At 38.1% G+C, this 18,914-nt stretch overlaps 1 protein-coding gene across 10 annotated transcripts; it reads right to left on the bottom strand.

Moving 5' to 3' along the window:
• Window positions 1-503: 503 nt before the first annotated feature.
• Window positions 504-18,627, bottom strand: fbrs (fibrosin). Of its 10 annotated transcripts, none has more exons than XM_089122168.1 (19): window positions 18,203-18,627; window positions 16,484-17,101; window positions 16,052-16,243; window positions 15,425-15,457; window positions 14,334-14,363; window positions 14,199-14,244; window positions 11,762-12,110; window positions 10,519-10,733; window positions 10,166-10,371; window positions 10,022-10,066; window positions 9,817-9,912; window positions 7,327-7,407; window positions 7,195-7,233; window positions 7,020-7,106; window positions 6,668-6,827; window positions 4,495-4,569; window positions 4,234-4,317; window positions 3,418-3,625; window positions 504-3,272 (listed from the first exon to the last, which is right to left on the bottom strand). In XM_089122168.1, the coding sequence occupies exons 2-19, from the start codon at window positions 16,790-16,792 to the stop codon at window positions 1,748-1,750; spliced, it is 3,780 nt and encodes a 1,259-aa protein (XP_088978294.1). In that variant the 5' UTR covers window positions 16,793-17,101; window positions 18,203-18,627; the 3' UTR covers window positions 504-1,747. The 10 variants fall into 10 exon arrangements, with proteins under 10 accessions (XP_088978294.1, XP_088978296.1, XP_088978298.1 ...); XM_089122170.1 differs by having other exon boundaries at window positions 7,327-7,392; XM_089122172.1 differs by having other exon boundaries at window positions 10,166-10,335.
• Window positions 18,628-18,914: the final 287 nt, after the last annotated feature.

The raw sequence follows: 18,914 nt of genomic DNA, 5'->3' as shown, positions 1-18,914 counted from the left end.
GCGAGACGTGCTTCAGCGCACACTTCCCTCACTGCAGGATTCTGAGACTGCAGATACCTCAGCCGCTATTGAAAGTTTTATTTGTTCTATTTCGAACAAAACCAAGACTTGTTTGCACGAAACTTTATAACACATATTTGTTTTTTCAAACTATTTCTTAAAATATTATCTCACTGCCTGACTGGCAGCAGTTTGACATAGGCTAAGGTAAACATTACTGATGATTCTTTTCACTAATTTTAGACTCATTTTAAGAAAGTTTTTATCCACAGACAATAACAAATATTATGCTATTAACGACTCTAGATAGACTTTCAGAACAACTGAATTTTACTTAAGGTGACAATTAATGTTTAGTGCACATATGCCACATTAATTAAAAGAACATATGCAAAGTTTAGTCAGAGAAGTCACAATTTGGCTCTGAAATAATTTTTGATAAGGGTCAGTAATACGACATGCATCATTTATACTTGTGAAATGAATCAATACACTAACACATGTAAATAACCAACCATTTGTTTAATAATTAATCTTTGTTTCTCTTTTCAAGGGGGGAAAAGGACATATTTAAAACGTATAAAATTGTTTTGCTCAAATAATTAATCCAGAATGTCCTGTATCTCAAGAGTATTTCTAATCGTGTAGCTGCAAGTACAAGACGTGCACTTCTTTAGTCCAGTCAAAAGATGCCTCGTGCCTCTCTGTGTTTGGATGAATGTTGTTGGAGACTTCCAAAGGCTTCAACTGTGGAAAACAGACATAACACACCTCTCTCCCAAAGTATGAAGATACCCAATTCTCTGAACTGTATAGGCTGGCTTGATACATCCTCAGCACATTAACTTGAACATAACCAGTATATTGGAGTAAAATATATCACTGGAGTGCTTTGCTGGACAATAATCATATCTCTGACTTATTTCAACAAGTGAGTGCATTTGGTAAGACCTGAAACATGACATAACATAAACAGTGAATATATTTATTATGGAAGGTAATTAATGTTAACAATAATTATTACAAAAGCAATATCACTATTCTACTATATTCTGGCCCAGCTCTTGTACCGAGTCAGACTAATGAATGGGAGACAGTTCTTTCCCTTTACATTTTAAAATATTATCCAACAAGATGTACATACAGTTCTTAATAACTTTTTTTAAAGAATAAAATAAATCTTAAGTTCATTCTGATGTTAATGGAAGTTGTCTGATGGATGACTTGAATATTTAAAGCAGAATGTGGACCAAGTGTTTCTTTTAATTCATACATCTGTCAACAGTGCTGATTCAGACCATGAGAAGTACTTGATTACTTCAGCCAGGGTCTGATTTCTCTTTCTTCAAATGCGAAGCGGAGGACGATAACTCTACAATAGGGTTTCCTTGAGTTCACTAAGACAAACAGGTTCGCAATTTTTGATCCACCACTTTCCACCATAACTTGTCTTCATATTATTAGTAGCAATGAATTGTCTTTGAGCATCCACAGGCCTCTTTTTAAAGAAAACTCAACATAAAAATCAGGTCACAGCAAGAGAGTACCTAAATTGCACCAACATAACCACAGTGGATAAATGTATAAAACAGCCCTGGGTAGTGTCTCAGTTCCCTTCCCAGGTTGTTTCAACACTTGTGTATGGTCATTGAAGCTTAACTCTTTTTTTGAGTGTCCTGCAGAACCTTGCCATGTGAGGAGCCATTTCTTCAGCAATGTAGTTCTGGAAGCTCCTCAAGCTTTAGTACTATCTCGACTCTCCATCTTTATGTGTGGTAAAAAGCGCCATGTCTCCAGCCCCGCCAAGTCTAGAGCCACGGGGTGGAGTAGAAGATCTGTTAACAGATGGAATGAGAGGTGGTGGTGCCCCAACTGACAATGCCCCAACTAGACCTGGATTCTTGTTTAGAATGCCATTGGGTACATGAGAGTGTGAATGCAGAGGTCCAAGTCTAGAGTAGAGGCCAGGGTGATGCGATGCTTGTGCTCCAGCTGGATGGAGATGAGAGTGAGACAGTAGCCCTGCATGAAGCTGTTCAAGGTGGGCAGCATGAGATGGGCTAGGAAGGTGAGGGGCAGACAGATGCGGATGTGGATGCATCCCAAAGTACCGTGCTCTCTCAAAGTCTTCCCGCAGTATCTGAGCACGTTGTTCCTCATCAAACGGGTGGGGCATCAAACCAAACTCTGACCTGCCTGCTGAAGCAGAAGACGTAGAGGTAGGTACTTGTGGATGGTGCGGACTGTTCGCCACAGCGGCCGCTACTGCAGCTCTCTCAGCCTCCAAAAATCGCTGTACCTGCTGATGCTGGAGAAGTCTAGACAAGTGTGGATCAGAGCGAAGTGCAAGGTGGTGATCTGACCTAAGAGTCAATACTTCCCTGCGTTGTTGCTGTTGTTGGGCAGCCAGATCCCTCCAAGGGTCCCAGGGAAAGCTGTGAGTGGCTTGGGAATGACCTTGCGGAGGACCATGCGGATGGGGTGGAAAACGTTCAGTACCTAATACCAATCCGGCTGAGCCTCCAGCACCACCGAGATAGGCATCAATGGCCCGTGAACGATCTAAAAGGGACAGAGGATGATGATGATGATGATGGGGAGGGTGTGGAGTTGCAGGAGGAAGAGACATGCCAGGTGTAGGTGTCAATGAGAGGGTTGAGGAAGGGGTGGATGGATGGTGTGTGTGTCGACTACTGGGCCGTTCAAAGTTGTGTTGAGTTATGGCTTGATGCGGTAAGGAGATGGGCACTGGCTCAGGCTCCTCTTTACGCTCTTCTTTGACCTTGACTTGGGGGAGGAGCAGCCCAGAGGTTAGACCAAGTACAGGCTTGGATACGGGAGTTGTGGTCCGATCAGGTTTCTTTACTGGAAGCGAACTAGAAGAGGAAGAGGCTAGACCATTGTTTTCTCTTTGCAAAGAGTGACTTGATTCAGTGCTGAGCGTGTGTGGTGGCTGTCGGTGAAATAGATCCAGAGGAGAAGAAGCTAAGCGGACATTAGAAGGAGAGTTTGTGAGAATAGAAGATGTTGAAGATCGAGGTCTGTCCGGTGCTGTGGAGGAAGCCGACGCTGGTGTCCTGGATGCAGAATGTTGTCTCTTGTCTGACTCTCTCTCTCGTTCACGCTCTCTGCTTTGGCCATCTGAAGGGACCCCACCTATGCTCAGTGGACCCAATCCATTCAAATGTGAACTGGGGGTGTTGCTGCGGTGCCTTAGGGATGGGACACCAGGTGACATTCGCACTGGTGGGCGTCCATACATGAGACTGTCTCTGTGTGAAACAGTATTAAACCATTTAGGTATGTGTCAAATTGAGAGACACAATACATAATTCACATTTGATCTTAAAAGCCCCTAATGACAACAAACCATTTAAAGTTAACATGAACAAAAAGTATTTTGTTGTAATGTCATACCTGTCCTTTTCATCTTTTATATGAGTCAGCTCCCTTTTCTCCACTTCCTTTCCTCGATCATCTTTTTTCTCTGGTCCTTTGGCCCAAGAAGATCCAGAGGGGAAAGAGGATGGAGTAACATGCAGTCGATTCCATGGATCATGGGGGTTACCTAATGCTCCAACTGCATTTGCGGAGGGCTCAGTCTTGTGTCCAAAAACTGTGGCCGCTAAAAGGAAAGGTATCAAATTTTATTAGTCTTTGGTTGAGACTGATGACTGATAAAGCAAACCACTATTTAAATTAACATTTGAGAAACCTTTTAATTAAAATGCTTAAGAAATGTTTATAAAAACAGATTCAAGTTAAAGCAGTGGTTCTCAACAGGGGCCTCAGCAAACTACCAGGGGGGCCTTAAGATGACTTAAAACGGTTTAAAATTTAGACAAAACTAGCATTACAATGACACAAAAACTAAAAACACAAAAATATATGTCAGATTTTGATTCACCCCGCAACAACTGTTTTTTTCTTTAGAGAACTAGGATTCCTTGATGTATAAGGAAGTCTTATTTTAAAACTAATTTCTCAACCTGGAAATGTAATGTAAACTAAATTAATTTTATAATGAATACCCATCCATATCCATTTTCTAGTGATGCCAACCAAGGTCTACAATATTTTATTGAGTACCAATTGTAAGTACATTTTTTTTTTTTTTTTTACAAATCTTTATCCATTAAATCACAAAAAAGTAATTTTCAATCTTGACTCAAGGGCCAAGTAAGAAAAATCCTACTGATTAATACATCTTCATAAAAAAACAGCATGACAAACCTATTGTGGGGCTGCCTAGGCCTCCAAAGGCACCAGAACCCAGGGCTCCCAAAGAGGAGAAGGGAGGTGAACGAACATATGGTTCTGCAACAAGAAACATAGCTATTAGTGATGATGAAATCAGACAACATTGTTCTACTAAAAGAGAAAATTATGCTCTACAAAGCTAGCGATTGAAGCAAGCCCGAGAACAGAGCCACAAGAGCAGCATGGGTAACATTAGCTTTTGATGCCCCTACTTTCTCAGAGACAGTCTCTTACCCAGATGTGCTGCTGGGAGGAAAGAGTGGGGCGTTGATGGAGACATGAATGGTGTGGAGGACGGATTGACTCCACCTGAGAAGACATAGGTCAACTCAGACAAAAGCTTAAACACCCATAAATGGACTACCATTGAGTGTTGACATTTAGCCAAGTTTGTGCCTTAAATACTCCTCAAGTCTAATGTAAAACCTTATACAGCACAATAGTGCTCTAAAATCCTTCAGTAGTGCTGTCAAAGTGTCTTCTATCTAAATACTATAAGGCCATCCTTAAAAATATTTTGGTTAGCAGTAACAGCAAAAAAAGGGGGTAGGTAGGTCTATATATTTTTTCAAGATTCAATGTAAAAAAAAAAATTGCGGTCATGGTGATTACGTAAGTGTGAATTTAAACAAAATTGAATATTGTGACGTCACTGACTGGTTCTTCAATCCGTGCCTTCGGGTGCACACCATTGCAAACCTCTTATGCAGGTTATATGGGTCACAAACTATTTGAAATCTTTGTCAAAAAACATGTTTATTGCATTACTTCCAGCTGAATTCATTTGAGGTCAGACGAGAAGTCTATTTCTACATGGACAGTGTATTATACAGTATCTATCTATACAATAGTATATTGAGCCTTTTCTTTTAACAGCTTTAAATTTCAGTTACTGTGTGTGTGAAAAACAATTAAAGTGCTCTGACTCTAGTGTTGTGATCTAACCGACAGTGTCCGACACCCGGTAGAAAGTAACATGATTAAGTTACAGCAATAACGTCCAGCAAGATAAAGTTGTTTTATGTGAAACCAAACCAAACCTTTATCTACTACAGATGAAGTATAATATTAACATTGAATCGTCTTGAAGATAGTTTCATCGTTGACTGTAACCGACCGCAATGCGCTGTTTGAACGCTGAATGGAGAATGACTGACAGCCGCAGCGGAGGGAAAAGCTTAAGTGATATTGTATTTAATGACTTTATATTCATTATAAAGAATATTCGTTTCTATCTCACATAATGGCTTCAGAACACTTATAATACAGTACACGAAAACTTTATGGTACTTTAGAAATAACGCTTAACAATAACACAGGATTTGGATCGACCTCGTCTGTTCGATACTGATCCGGCAAAAATGGCAGTATCGGAGCCGATACCGAACCTGAGTATCGGATCGGTGCATCCCTAAATTCAATTAATTATTTTTATTTATTTATTTATTTTTAATAATCATGGTTGTCAACTTGCCATAAGCAATTATCATTAAAAACAATGCAAATATGAATATTAGTAAAACTCAATGTGTGGCTTTTGCACTTTTAAAAGTACACTTTTACACATAAATACCCTGATTTAAGGTTTTATTTAGTTTAATAAAAAAAAATAAAAATCGAATTGATTTTTTCATACGATTAATGGAAAAAAAAAATAATAATAATCGTCCTATTAACTGATAACAAAATAATCGTTAGTTGCAGCCCTATTCACAATACTTACTAAAATATAAGAGATATATTTTAGAAGAGTTAAAAAAAAATTTTGGTCGGCCTTAATGCAAGTTTACAAACGACAAGTCGGTTGGACTAAAAGTAATAATAATTGGGTCGTACTAAATGGGCTCTATGCACGGCGGTATTTCCGGTGAAGCATTAGGGATGCTCGATAACTTCCGCCGATCGTAGAGTCCAATGCAATACCGAGAATTTATATTGAATTTTATACTCCATGGTTATACTAAAGAAACGTTAGTCACAAAAACAGATAAAACAGACACCCCTCGTTGTCTTTATGCTTCTTTTTAAAATTATATTAAATAAATATAACTATATATAAAATTACATCTAAACGTATGTACATTTCATTTCAAAGACTGGAGGACAGTACATTTTGAAGACTCTGCCATAATCCCGTTTTCCTCCGCTTAAATCTCCACAACCGGAAATGGACGAGCATCCTTGCGTCAAATGCGGAATTTATGCGTGCATATAGCCCATTGACAGGGTTGGTCGGGTTACGGCAAACAAGAATATTTTTAAGGATGGCCTTATTTAGGTGGAAACAACTCACTTCAACAGCTTAAGAATAATCACAGGCTTATGTCACCTGCAAAATTCCCATCTCATGTCACCTGCAAAATTCCTAAATTGGTTGCAACAAGTGTAAGAAAAGTGTATCACCCACCAGCATTGGCAAACAGGCTTCCTGGCCTTGTAAGATCGTGATTTGGGGTAAGGGGACCACCAAGTGGTCCTAGACCTCCTAGTCCACCAATACCAGGGCCAGGGAGTCGAGGCAATGGGTCATTACGGAAGTCAAGCTTCTGTGGATCAGCGTGCATAAGCTGAGGAAGATGGGATAAAAAGAAGGTCAACAGGAGTGACACCACCGTCTAAAAAACATTTATAAAATCGAATTGTTTCATGGTAAAAAATTTGATTGTATATTAATATACATTTTTATAAAATACTATTAAATATTTCAACCAGTCGATAACCCATTTTTTTTAAATGAAAACACAGATGAACGCAAAAACCTTGACTTTTTCTTGATGCCTTAGAATCATCCAAGCCACGCGGACATGCATAGCGCACCATTTTCCAGGTTTCTGTAAAGAGACCGTCTATGTACAGTTAGAAAGGAATTCCCCGCTACTCATTTAGGTCAACAACTAAAATAAATCAAGTCCAAAAAAAAAGAGTAAAACTTACATTACTGACTTTTGGTGGTGGTGCAAATGGGTCTGTTATCTGTGGACAGAAACACAAACACCATATATTATTCAAACTAAAGTTTCTTGATAATGATGTATGATACAAATGTACATGATACAACATCTTTACCCTTGCTTTAGGTTGCAGATGGGGCGGTACAACTCCCAAACCAGAAGTCATCTCTGGAGCAGCTCCCTGAAGGGCAACAAGCTGTCAATAACAACACACTATTCAAACCCACTTCATAGACTCAAAATAAAAACAGGGCAAAAAGTGGCTGAATTTGTGCTGTTGCTGAAGCGGCTGAGAAGGGTCCGCTGTCATCATACAGTACGAGAGCGGCCTCTAAAGGCAGAATCACTGATGCCTCGTGTTTTGACAGGTGAGGCTGCATGCACTGACACTTTAGAATACAGAACACTAAAGTACATGTTGCCATATCTTAATATATATCGTAATTATAAAGTAATTAATTTGCTGATTGGATGCTGCATTAGCAGTGAAAGAACAGCAGTATGTTTGTTTGCCATCAAGGCTGAGAGGACGCTAAAATTAGTAGTACCTCAAGCGGTTAAAACAATGTGTGTATAAAGCAAAAAATCTAATCTGACCCAAATGTTTAATGTCGCAATTGTTACCAACTATTTGCATTAGTTTATATTTGGTTGGTCACTTTTAGGCATTTATTAGCTGGTGAAATTGCATATTTAAAGCGATTGACGGGAGAAAGCAAATTGATGATCATGTAGCCGACAGACACATTCAAAAAACGGTTTTGATTTCAGATCATTTTTATCATCACTACAATAAATAGTTTGTTATTTTGATTAGCTGGTCATTAAGTGTTCTAAAATAGAAGCAGATTAAGTGCGAGGCTATAGATGTAATATTAATTTATGTAATTTCAATGCTATGGCCTTTGTGTAGACATTTAAATATGGCCATCTTTAAGCATGACTGTTTGGATTTAGATGAAAATGCAACAATTTACAATAAGATTCTATTTGTAATGTTAACTAAGGCTAATAAATGCTGTATTGTTCATTGTTAGTTAGTTAATTTCAACATTTACTAATACATTTTTAAATTAAGTTTATTTTAATTTGATCTGTTAACCTCAGTTCATGCACTATGAACTAACATGAATGATCAAGGTACCATTGTATAGCTCAAACAGTAATACATGCTGTAAAACAATATTTTGGATAATGTATGTAGTTCATGTAAGCAAGCAGATATACATCCTTGTTAACAAATGGGACTTGCAAAATGTTACCGATGACATTTACATGTATTTTCAAGAAAAAAATTATACCTTTATTTTCTTTATCTTTTTAGGTTATAGATAAAGAAACACATGTGACCTGTAATATTTTTAATGTTTAATTAATAAATATTTAAATTTTCTGTAGAACTTCTCATTTTAATATATTCATATTTATATATTTATTCAGGGTTCAGTACTGTTTTTATGAAAAACAAAGCACTGTTTATTTTATTTGCATCTTTGCTCTATAGTATTTATCTATGATTGCAATCTTTTTTTTATGCAGATGCACTCCCCTACAAAAATCACCCCAATCATTCTAGAATGATTAATTATTTTTTATTATAATTATATCAGGCAAAATTGTTTGAATCTCACCATATATTGCAGAAAAACAAAATAGTTTTTTTTTTCCAATATCATAGCCGTACTTCACAGATGGGTCATTCATAAAAGTCCTTTCAAAGATACAGTTTAAAAATGGCCAATTAAAGAAAGAGTGGAAAATGGTATTTTAAAAACTACATTTTCAATATGTATACCTTTATTTTATAAATCATAAGACTTGTTAAATAACGATGAACCTTATTTTAAAATAATTATAAATGCATTAAATAACACTGAACTTGTGACAGAAATACTATATTTGAACTATGTTACAAAGCCATTTATGATGTCTAGCGTTCATTTGTGTAATAACAATTATGCTAAATAAATGTAGCAACAGTGAAGGAACACACTCAAACTGAAATAACCATGCATGCACATTACTGTTCAAACATTTGGGGTCAGTAAGGTTTTTGTATTTTTTTGAAAGATGTCTCGTTATGCTCAAGGCTGCATTTATATTATATTATTATAATTTAAAACAACTTACTTCTATTATAATATATTTTTTAAATGTAATTTACTTCTTTGATGGCCAAGCTGAATTTTCAGCAGTCACTACTCCAGTCTTCAGTGTCTCATGATCCTCCAGAAATCATTCTAATATTTGCTGCTCAAACTTTTTTCATTATCAATGTTTAAAACAGCACTTTTAATATAATACAGTTGTTCGGGATTCTTTGATGAATAAAAAGTTTTTAAAAATGTGACATCACTTTAATGTATGTCACTTTTGACCAATGTAATGCATCCTTGCTGAACTAACATATTAATTTAGTCTTTTGAACAGTGTACATTAATAGAAAAATATGCAAAAATGTTTGCAGTGGGAAGATAGCACATTGTTGACTTTTCATGATCACTGGAAATTGTGGTAATACACAATCATCTATTTTAAATATTTATACACAGAGCTTTAAGATTTCAATATTCAAAACATGGACCAAATGACAAGCAACTCTCACCTTAGGCTGAAACGCTCCATGCAATGAACTGAAAGGTCCTGTGGGCGGAAGAACTGGTTGTATTCCAGGCACAGATGGTGGGTACTGAGGGAAAAACTTTGCAGGAGAGGAAAGAAATTAATAATAATCACAAACTAGAAAAACTAGTGTTTTATAGTGGCCTTATACCCTGCTATATTCACATTGCCCCAGATACAACACTTACTGGGTGTCGAAAGAGACTGTCCATTTTGCCTGTATACTTTTCAAACTGAAAGACAACAACCACAAGAAAAATGTCAAAGCATGATTTGTCATAATCAGCCACTTTCTGAAAAGAGCCATTCATGAGCTATAGTTGACTCCTCACCAATGGTGGTGGTGCTGCTGTGGGATGTAAGAAGTGTTGGTGAGTATGAGTGTGCTGGTGCTGGTGATTGTGGTGATGGTACTGGTAGGCCATTGGTTGGATAGACGTCTGGGCCTGCGAGGATCTGCTACCCGTCCCAGAGCTTGAACTTGAAACAGACGGTCCTCCAGCTACAGAGGCAACATTTGATTGGGTTAAATCCTGATCTGTTAATTGAATAGAAAAGAAAGAACTTCATCTTTCTTAACAAGAACATACACGCTTCGTTTCTATGAAGATTTCACTGACACACGTGAAATAACTGCTGTTAGCATTTCATAACTTTCTGTGGTGTATTGGTCACTAAACTTTACCTGATGAAGGGTGGGGTGACACCTGCATTAGTGGAGGTGGTGGGGGAAGGCTGGGGGACGGTGTGAAGACAGCACCAGGACTTGGTCGAGAGGAGGGTCTTACTGTCCCCACACCCCCTGGCCCTCGAACTAGGGACACACTTGTAGCAGGAGTAGGGGGTCTGATTGATGAAGAAGAGGCTGATGAAGATGGAGGCTTGCCTGAGGTACTGCTCCTGATGGAAAACCAATGTCACATTGTCACATGTAGGGAATACAATCTGTCTATTATATTAATAGACACTCTTTTGAAAAATAACTTAAGTCAGGTTGCAATAAGAGCTGAGCAATATGATCGGGACGATCTGATGCATCATGTAAAAAAAAAAAATATTCGCAATAAACTCGATGGGTGAATCGATAGATTGATGTCTGAAACATCAATATGTATCAGTATCAATCATTCTGCATCAGTATCAATTATTTATTATATACACTACCGTTTGGGGCCGGTTAGATTTTCTGATGTTTTTGAAAGTCGTCTCTTACGCTCACTGTGGCTGCATTTATTCGATCAAAAATAGAATAAAACGTTGTTTCATTAAAATATAGAATAAAATATGTTGATTTGCTGCTCAAGAAACATTTCTATTATCAATGCTGAAAACAGTTGTCCTGCCAAATATTTTATTTTTCCTGAAGGATCATGACAGTGAGGTACTGAAAATATTAAAAAAGTAATTATACATGCCAAATGCATTAAGTACAAATTATTTAAAAGATGTAGGCCTACACTACCTTTCAATGTTTGGGGTTGGTAAAGAAAATGTATGTTTTTCAAAGAAATCTCTTAAGCTCACCATGGCTGCATTGATCAAAATATTCTAACAATATGACAGTTTTCAATTTTAAAACATTTAAAAATGTTATTTAATCCTCTGATGCCAAAGCTAAATTTTCATAATTCTTGTACGGTAGTGTAACTTGAAAAACTAAGTGCAGTATCAACCTATCAACCTAGTATGTTAACATTACTTTGAACTATGAACTAAAAAAAACACCTGTGTACCCTTTACAGAAACTGTGTCGAGCCAGGCAAACACACTGAAATATTTTGTGTACAATATGGATTAGAAGATATGTGAACGGACTGGAGGTGTGCTGAGATTACTCTACTAGCTTCAATACCATGATTGGTTTGTAGAAGGCTGAGAGCATTATTCAAGTTAAAATACACACAGAAATGCATTTTCACCACACTGACCTGTTGTTGCTGCCCATTGAATAGATCGATTGTGACTTTCCATGGAAAGGGAGGAAAGGCTTGTGTTTGTGCTGAGGTGGGCTAGGATCATGGCGGTGATGGGGACCACCATTTCCATTACGCTGATCAGGAAGTGAGTTGGAGACAGAAGCAGTGGAATGGGCTGCAAGGCTAGGCAGAGAGGATGAGGTAGAGAGGGGCTCAGGGTAAGGCTGCTCCATACTGCTCTCCTGACTCCTCTCCAGGCCAGAGACCCGGGGTGTGACTGACAGAAGGGGTATTGAGCTATTTGAGGGCAAGAGAGGGCAACCGTTGCCCACAGCAGCGCTTGCAGAGTTGGAGTTAACTGCTTTAGAAAAAGAGAGAGCTACAATGTAATCCATGTAATACTGTTTTACATGCATGACCACAAAATAATCCAACAATTTTATGCAAGAATACACAAAAGCATTGTTCTTCATGAAAAAATATCTGTGTGGCATTTAAATTTCATATGCATTTTAATTCATGATCAACACAATTGCCCAATTTAAATCCTTAAAAAACATACAGTAGGGGTGGGAATTTCTAGGCACCTCACGATTCAATGCAATAAGATGATTAATGCTAAAATACGTGTAAGTGTAACATCAAGCAAAGTGCACATCCTGTGCAGCCCACGATTGCACTTAGCCTGGTTTTCCCCATACTGCCTTGCCGCAGCGTGATTTTATTCACGATGCTAGGCAGTCTGGATTCCATGGTCCAGATTTTCACCTCATCGAGGGAACCAATCACAGAATGGGGAGGGAGACGAGGACGACGTCTATGCGACACACCAAAGCAGTTTGTTTATACCTATGGTTTATACCTATATACTTTTCGATGCAGCCATGTGGCTGTTTCACACTGCCAGCGTGAGCGGCACTTAGGGTAACTACATCACCTGCTTTACTACTGTCACTGCAGTTGCAGATGCGCAAGAGTATTCACACTGGAAGTGTTTGTACAGTGTCACAGCAGCAGCTCCAAAGCTACATATAGAAATGCTTTACAAAGACAACTATACATTTGCTTTAAGAACAATGGTCATTTATAACTTTGATAGTCTTGAAAGTTTGTTATGGGGAGGTGTACAACATTGCATATAAATATAAAACAACAAAATAACCCAGAAAATGGCTCCAATCTATTAGTTTTAGTGGTAACACTTTACAGTAAGGTTCATTAGTTAACATTAGTAAATGCATTAACTAACGATGACCAATGCATTAGTTACAGTGTTTATTAATCTTTGTTAATGTTAGTTAATACAAATACAGCTGTTCATTGTGCGTTCATGTTAGTTCACAGTCCATTAACTAATGTTAACTAATACAACCTTTGATTTTAATAACGTATTAGTAAATGTTGGAATTAATATTAACTAAGATGAATAAATGCTGAAGAAGTATTGTTCACATATTGTACATGTTAACTAATGTAGTTAGCTAATGTTAACTAATGAACCTTATTGTAAAGTGTTACCGTTTTAGTCATACTTTTGATATGTTTACAAGACTGCAACTCCACTGATAAAAAAACCCCCAAAAAAACACACTCGGGATTTGATTTGAGTTGTGCTAGCCTATGTAGCTGTCTGTGTGTTACACTAAAAGAACGTTTATATATAATATTTTTATATAATACACAACTTTCACCCAAACTGAATAATTACAAACAAGTTTTTACCGGGTAGCCTAAATCTTCTATAAATATTTTTCAATCTTGATTTTTGTCCATCAATATTCTGCTTTCACTTTAATTTAGCGTGAGCAGTGCAGCAAAAACAGATTCGACGCCGAAACCCCCGCTTCACCACTCCTGCTTGACGCTCACGCGCTGCTCCTGGTGTGAATGCACTCATTGATTAACATGCACGGCGAATAAAATACACATCGCTCACGCGTTGTGGCTGAAACGGCCATTAGATACACACCATATTTATGAAATAAAAATATAAAAATATTTATGTACACATAAATATCTGACCCATAGTGTTCTTCCTCATCTAATTTCTGTCGCTCTACACACGTCATCTGGTATTTTTGAAACGATTGGCTATGAGCTACATACAGGAACATTTGATAGACATTCTTAGCACCCAATAAACGGCTCTGGGCACTCGTAAACCACGCCTCAAATACGAGAAAATGAACATGTGGTTCCCAGACCCAAGTCTCTGATGTTAGCCAGGCTAGATTGCATTTGTATTTTAACATTTTCAAACTTTATAGCAGATTATTTTATGAAAGGGTAGAGGGTTTCAGTGTGTGTGTGTGCGTGTGTGAGCTGTTTCTAGAGCACACACAGTGCCATTATCACGCATGTGCGGTTAAAAAGAAACTCAGAATCAATTCAAATCGTTTTTTTCTCCCACTCCTAGTATCTAAACCTGCCACTGGCAGCAGATATTTACCTTCTCTTGTGCAGACGATGAATGCTGGCTCCAGATTGTCAGAAGCCTAAATAATAGCAAGAGAAATGTCTAATAAAAAGCACATCACAATACATACATAAATGCAAAATCAGGTAAACAAAGAAAGGTTTTTACCTTATCTCCAGATTCACTCTCTGTATCGCACTGTGGGTTAAAAAGAATTGAGTGATTGCAGTACAATGACAATTTTCCCTGATTATAATATATTTTCTGACATGCAAACAAACCAAAACATATAATTTTTTCCTGTATTTTCCTTATGACAATTTAGAATTGATGTACTAAAAACATTTGTGCAGTATTGAAGTCATCATGGATTTAATAAAATACAAGGTTAGTAAAAGGCTGTCAATCAGCACTGCATTACTCATATTCTTTACTTTATTAAATACTTCCCTGAGATGGCTTGAAAAACACAAACCATGTATTGCCGCAATCATTTATTGTCTTAATGTTTCATCAGTCTAAAAGTTTCAGCTTTTTATTCAGCTACAGCTGGATGCCTTTATCAAAGCCACTTGAAGACATGCCAGCAAGGTTAGCAAAAACAAAAAAGTGTAATGCCTGCAAACGCTGTGGTAGACCAGATGCGTTTTTTTTTTTACATATTTTTTATTTAATTGATGTCAATGGAGGAGAGGCTTCACTACGCTGAAACATCTTTTGTGGGAAAACGAATTACTTGAATGACTCAACAGCCCATCGGCTAATCTTCAGCACGTTTGCACTTAAACATTCATTTTGGACTGTCTATTTTTTATTTAAAATTTTAAAAATACAATTTAATTAAGTCACTGGCAAATAGGCAACAGGAATGATTCAGTTTATGGCAATTCTCATTCATTTCTATGGTATCCGCAAACAATGCATTGACTGTCGCACAACTATGACGTCAATTCAATGACGTCGAGGCTGTAATGTGATTGGTTATCCGAGTTTGCCGTTAAGCTTTCTTCAATGGTAGAGCCACGGACCCTTGTATCTCCCAAAAATAAATTCATCTCTGTTATTACTTCTACGAGTCTGTTTTAAAGTTTCTGCAAAAGAGCGCTTTCCGGCTTATAGTTTGAGTAATAAATACTATAAGGGGATGAATTTACGTGGTAGTGCATATGCAAAATATATGTATTTTGAAATTCTAAAAACATTTCAGTCACATTTATGGGCAGCAAGAAAAAGACAACACACGGGAAAAAACAACTTACAATGTATCCTGTCTCCATGTGATTCCCAGATATCTGAAACCGACATTTGGAAAAGTCAAACCATGGCGAAAAGAATACAGTGTAGAAAATAAATATATTTATTTTTATCTTGCATCAAAAGGGTCGGCTGCCAGTAGTTAGTTACAGGCTGATGCATAGGTCATACTAACTAATCAGCCGATATTTGGCCAAAATGAGATTTCTGCAATGGCTGATAACCATGTACACTTTGATTAACAGAAGTGGCAGTTCCCCCTGACATAATTTCAGAAATTGACACATTGCCAATTTTTGCTGCCTTTGAATTGCATAGCTACATAGATGTACACACATGGGCCAGTGGTTACCCTGCCCTGTAGCAGTGGCTAACTGCTAGGACAGTGAGAAGCATATGCATATGTGATGCAAATTTTGTTTAGACCAGTCACTCACCATTACGGCTCAATATTAAAAACTTCTTTTTAAACATACCCAACTGGTTTATCAGGTCAGAAGCACATCTACACAGGACTATTGTAGAAATATTTGCTACACCATAATTATTGCAGTGATATTTTTTAACGGGCGTTTTCCGATACTGGATTTTCTTTTTTGTCAACTAAGGTGTGATGAAACTACAGTACTAACCTTGGCATCTCTATTTCCCTTCGGTTTTGATTTGATCTTCCTGCGCTGCTCCCAACTGTTGGTGTACGTAGCAGGAGGTCCTTCCTCCGGCTCTGACAGAGGTCCTCCGTTTTCATCTAGACCTCTCTTTCTTTTGCTTCCTCTACCCATTAACAAGCCAGACCGCTCTGGAGGCTTTAGGGAACAGTCCATCTATCAAAGTAACACAGTAAAACATGTTAGAGCAGCAAATTTTCAAGCTCTGTACTTAGACTGCAGTAACTCAACTCACAGTGCCTTTATTATTTACACTATTGGGTATTATTATCTTAAATGTATATTTACATGCATATTTTGTCCAAAACTTGATATGCAAAATTTCACAACTTCTAATCTCTATACAGCAAAGCAACATGTAATACAGAGTAGTGAAATATGGATAAGCACACAAACCTCCAAGGCCTCCAGGCTTATGAAGCTGGCGATGGCGAATCCATCGATGATATCCTCCTCGCAAGACACCGATTCTCGCTTCCTCCGACGCGGAGGCCGGTGTCTGGCCCCAGGGTAGCTGGGTCTGCATTCTCCTCCATTGGCACGAAGCAGGGAGTCTCCTCTGCAGAGTTCTTGGTCCGAGGCCGAGGATGGCGACGAGGCCCTGTGCTCCGCGAGATCCGCTCTCCTCCGCCGCCGCTCTCGGTCACGCTGCGAGCGGGAGCGGCGGCTCTGCCTGAAGCCTCCGCTTCGACTGGGACCATCCATGTCAATGTCCGTACAAAGGCACTTGTTAAAAACACACCCTGTTCCTGCCTGGGAGACTTTAAAACTATTACTTAATAAAAACCAACGCCTCCAGGACCAGTGCTCTTGATCTCAGATGTAATTGTGGTTTAAGTTTCTGTCTTATAATTTAATGGAGTCCAGTGGAAGCTGTATGGTGCGAGCACACTGCAGTCTGAGTTCAGTCATGTCTGGGCATCACCGGGCCTGTTTTATCCAATAACACAGCGATTATGAAAGCTTCTAGATAATCCAATTACTGTCTTTCTGTCAAGACATTGTCACTTTCATCTGGGGAAGGAAAAAGGAGAAACTACCCATGAGTGGCGTAGTCGGACTTTTAAAGATTCAACATGGCTGTTTAACTAAGAAAATATGCATTAGTTATGATGGAAACAACTATTTTTCTTCATATAGAATATTCACTAAAAGACAAAAAAAAATGTTTTACTCAAATTACAAACTATAACTACATTATGTTAATGACATCTGCCCAAAAATATGCTACTTTATAAGTTAGGGCTGAGTTTTAGTTAGTAAACTTTATTAAAAGGTACAAACAAAGGCCAACCGTGGCGCAAAAAAGATCCTTTTAGACTAAAATATTTTAGCCAAATTGTTTCTTTTCTCAATCTGAAGCAGATAAATCGGTTAATGAAGCGACGAGTTAAATCGCTCGATGTTAGCTTGCTAACTTCGCTAGCTAACCAGGATAGGATCGCGGATTAATTAAACACTCGCTTTTAAACGACCAAATTCGTAACATATTAGTTTATTGTACAATACATGACAGTATTAGAATTATGTTATTGGGATGTTGCCAATTATTCAACGATTATAATATATCCGGTGTAACTTAAATAACCAGGCGAGCAAACATCAGCCAACGTTACGTGAACCACCTTATCATTTATCAAATGTCATTTTAAAAGATCAATCACCCGTTTTACAATTGTCTAGCTCGTTACATCTCTCCCAAAACATCTGTCGAAGGTGCCCAAAGCTATTTATTATGACTCTAATAAAACAAGCTAGCCATGTAACGTTAGCCTGAGCTTCGTTGACACCCCACCTTGCACTTCACATTTAATAAGGAAATTACACTAGCTAATCACTCAGTTCGGTACATTAATGCAACCAATGAATGTACCCAATTGTCTATTTGCGGATTTAAAAACAAACCCCGTCAGCTGAAACATCATACATACTAGCCCTTCAGCTTTCTTTAACGACCAGATGAGAAAAGGGGACACTGCGATGGGCTTAAATCTCAACTAAACTATAAAACCTTCTTTTAGCTCAAAACTAACACCCACTCCGTCTTGTTTTACTGTCGATACTCAAAGGCACAGACACGAACAAAACAACGACAATATTTCCAATCACACCCACCACTCGCGCTGTACAGAGGGCCATTTTCCTCTGGCTTCTGCTTTCGTCCGAGCCTCCATTTAAAACGATAATAATATACAACAGGCCTCGAGGCCTCGGTCTGGAGTTGCTCCGTCAGGGATGTTGAGCGCAGCCCCGTCAGCGCAGGCTGGGCTCCTCCTTCCGCGGCCCGCTCTGTGATCTACTGAGTGCGGTCAAGCTGGAGATTTCGCCGGTGTCCGCAGCAGGAGCGGTTTTCTTTCTCTAGTGTATCGTGTAAAAGGACCTATGAAAGCTTGCTTTTCGTTGCGATCGTCAAAATGGAATAAATAGATTTCTTCAGTTTATTTGGGTGGCTAAAGAATACATGAAGCCTGGGTGGATAACCCGTAGCAGTCAAACTGCATTGTGTGCTTCTGTCGGGTTTTCTTCCTCTGTTGATTCACTGAAGACCAACTACACTGAATGCGACGACAGTACTGCCATCTACTGTCATTGAAGGGCATGAACGATGTGCCTTGTATTTACAAATATAGCTTATGTTTTTTTTTTTTTTTTTTTTTTTTCACAGTCTATGGTTCAGAGAAGGTCCTGGCAGTAGCCTACACATTTGTTCTCATCATCCAAAAAAAGTGTTTTAACCATTTGCCATCACATATATATATATATATATATATATATATATATATATATATATATATATATATATATATGTATGTATGTATGGATGTAT

The sequence above is a fragment of the Pimephales promelas genome, chromosome 17 (assembly GCF_988280905.1).
Source record: "Pimephales promelas chromosome 17, fPimPro1.hap1.1, whole genome shotgun sequence".
Lineage (NCBI taxonomy): Eukaryota > Metazoa > Chordata > Actinopteri > Cypriniformes > Leuciscidae > Pimephales > Pimephales promelas.
Note: the sequence above shows the minus strand (reverse complement) of the source record. Positions and strands in the feature narration are given on the sequence as shown.

What these genes read in the sequence shown, in the direction of transcription:
- fbrs (XM_089122168.1), bottom strand. Translation starts at nt 16,792, where the DNA reads ATGGATGGTCCCAGTCGAAGCGGAGGCTTCAGGCAGAGCCGCCGCTCC. An exon ending in ACAGTCTCTTTCGACACCCA is followed by an intron (nt 9,913 to 10,021) that starts GTAAGTGTTGTA and finishes TCTCCTGCAAAG; the next exon opens with TTTTTCCCTCAGTACCCACC. An exon ending in ATAAAAGATGAAAAGGACAG is followed by an intron (nt 3,273 to 3,417) that starts GTATGACATTAC and finishes TGTTTCACACAG; the next exon opens with AGACAGTCTCATGTATGGAC.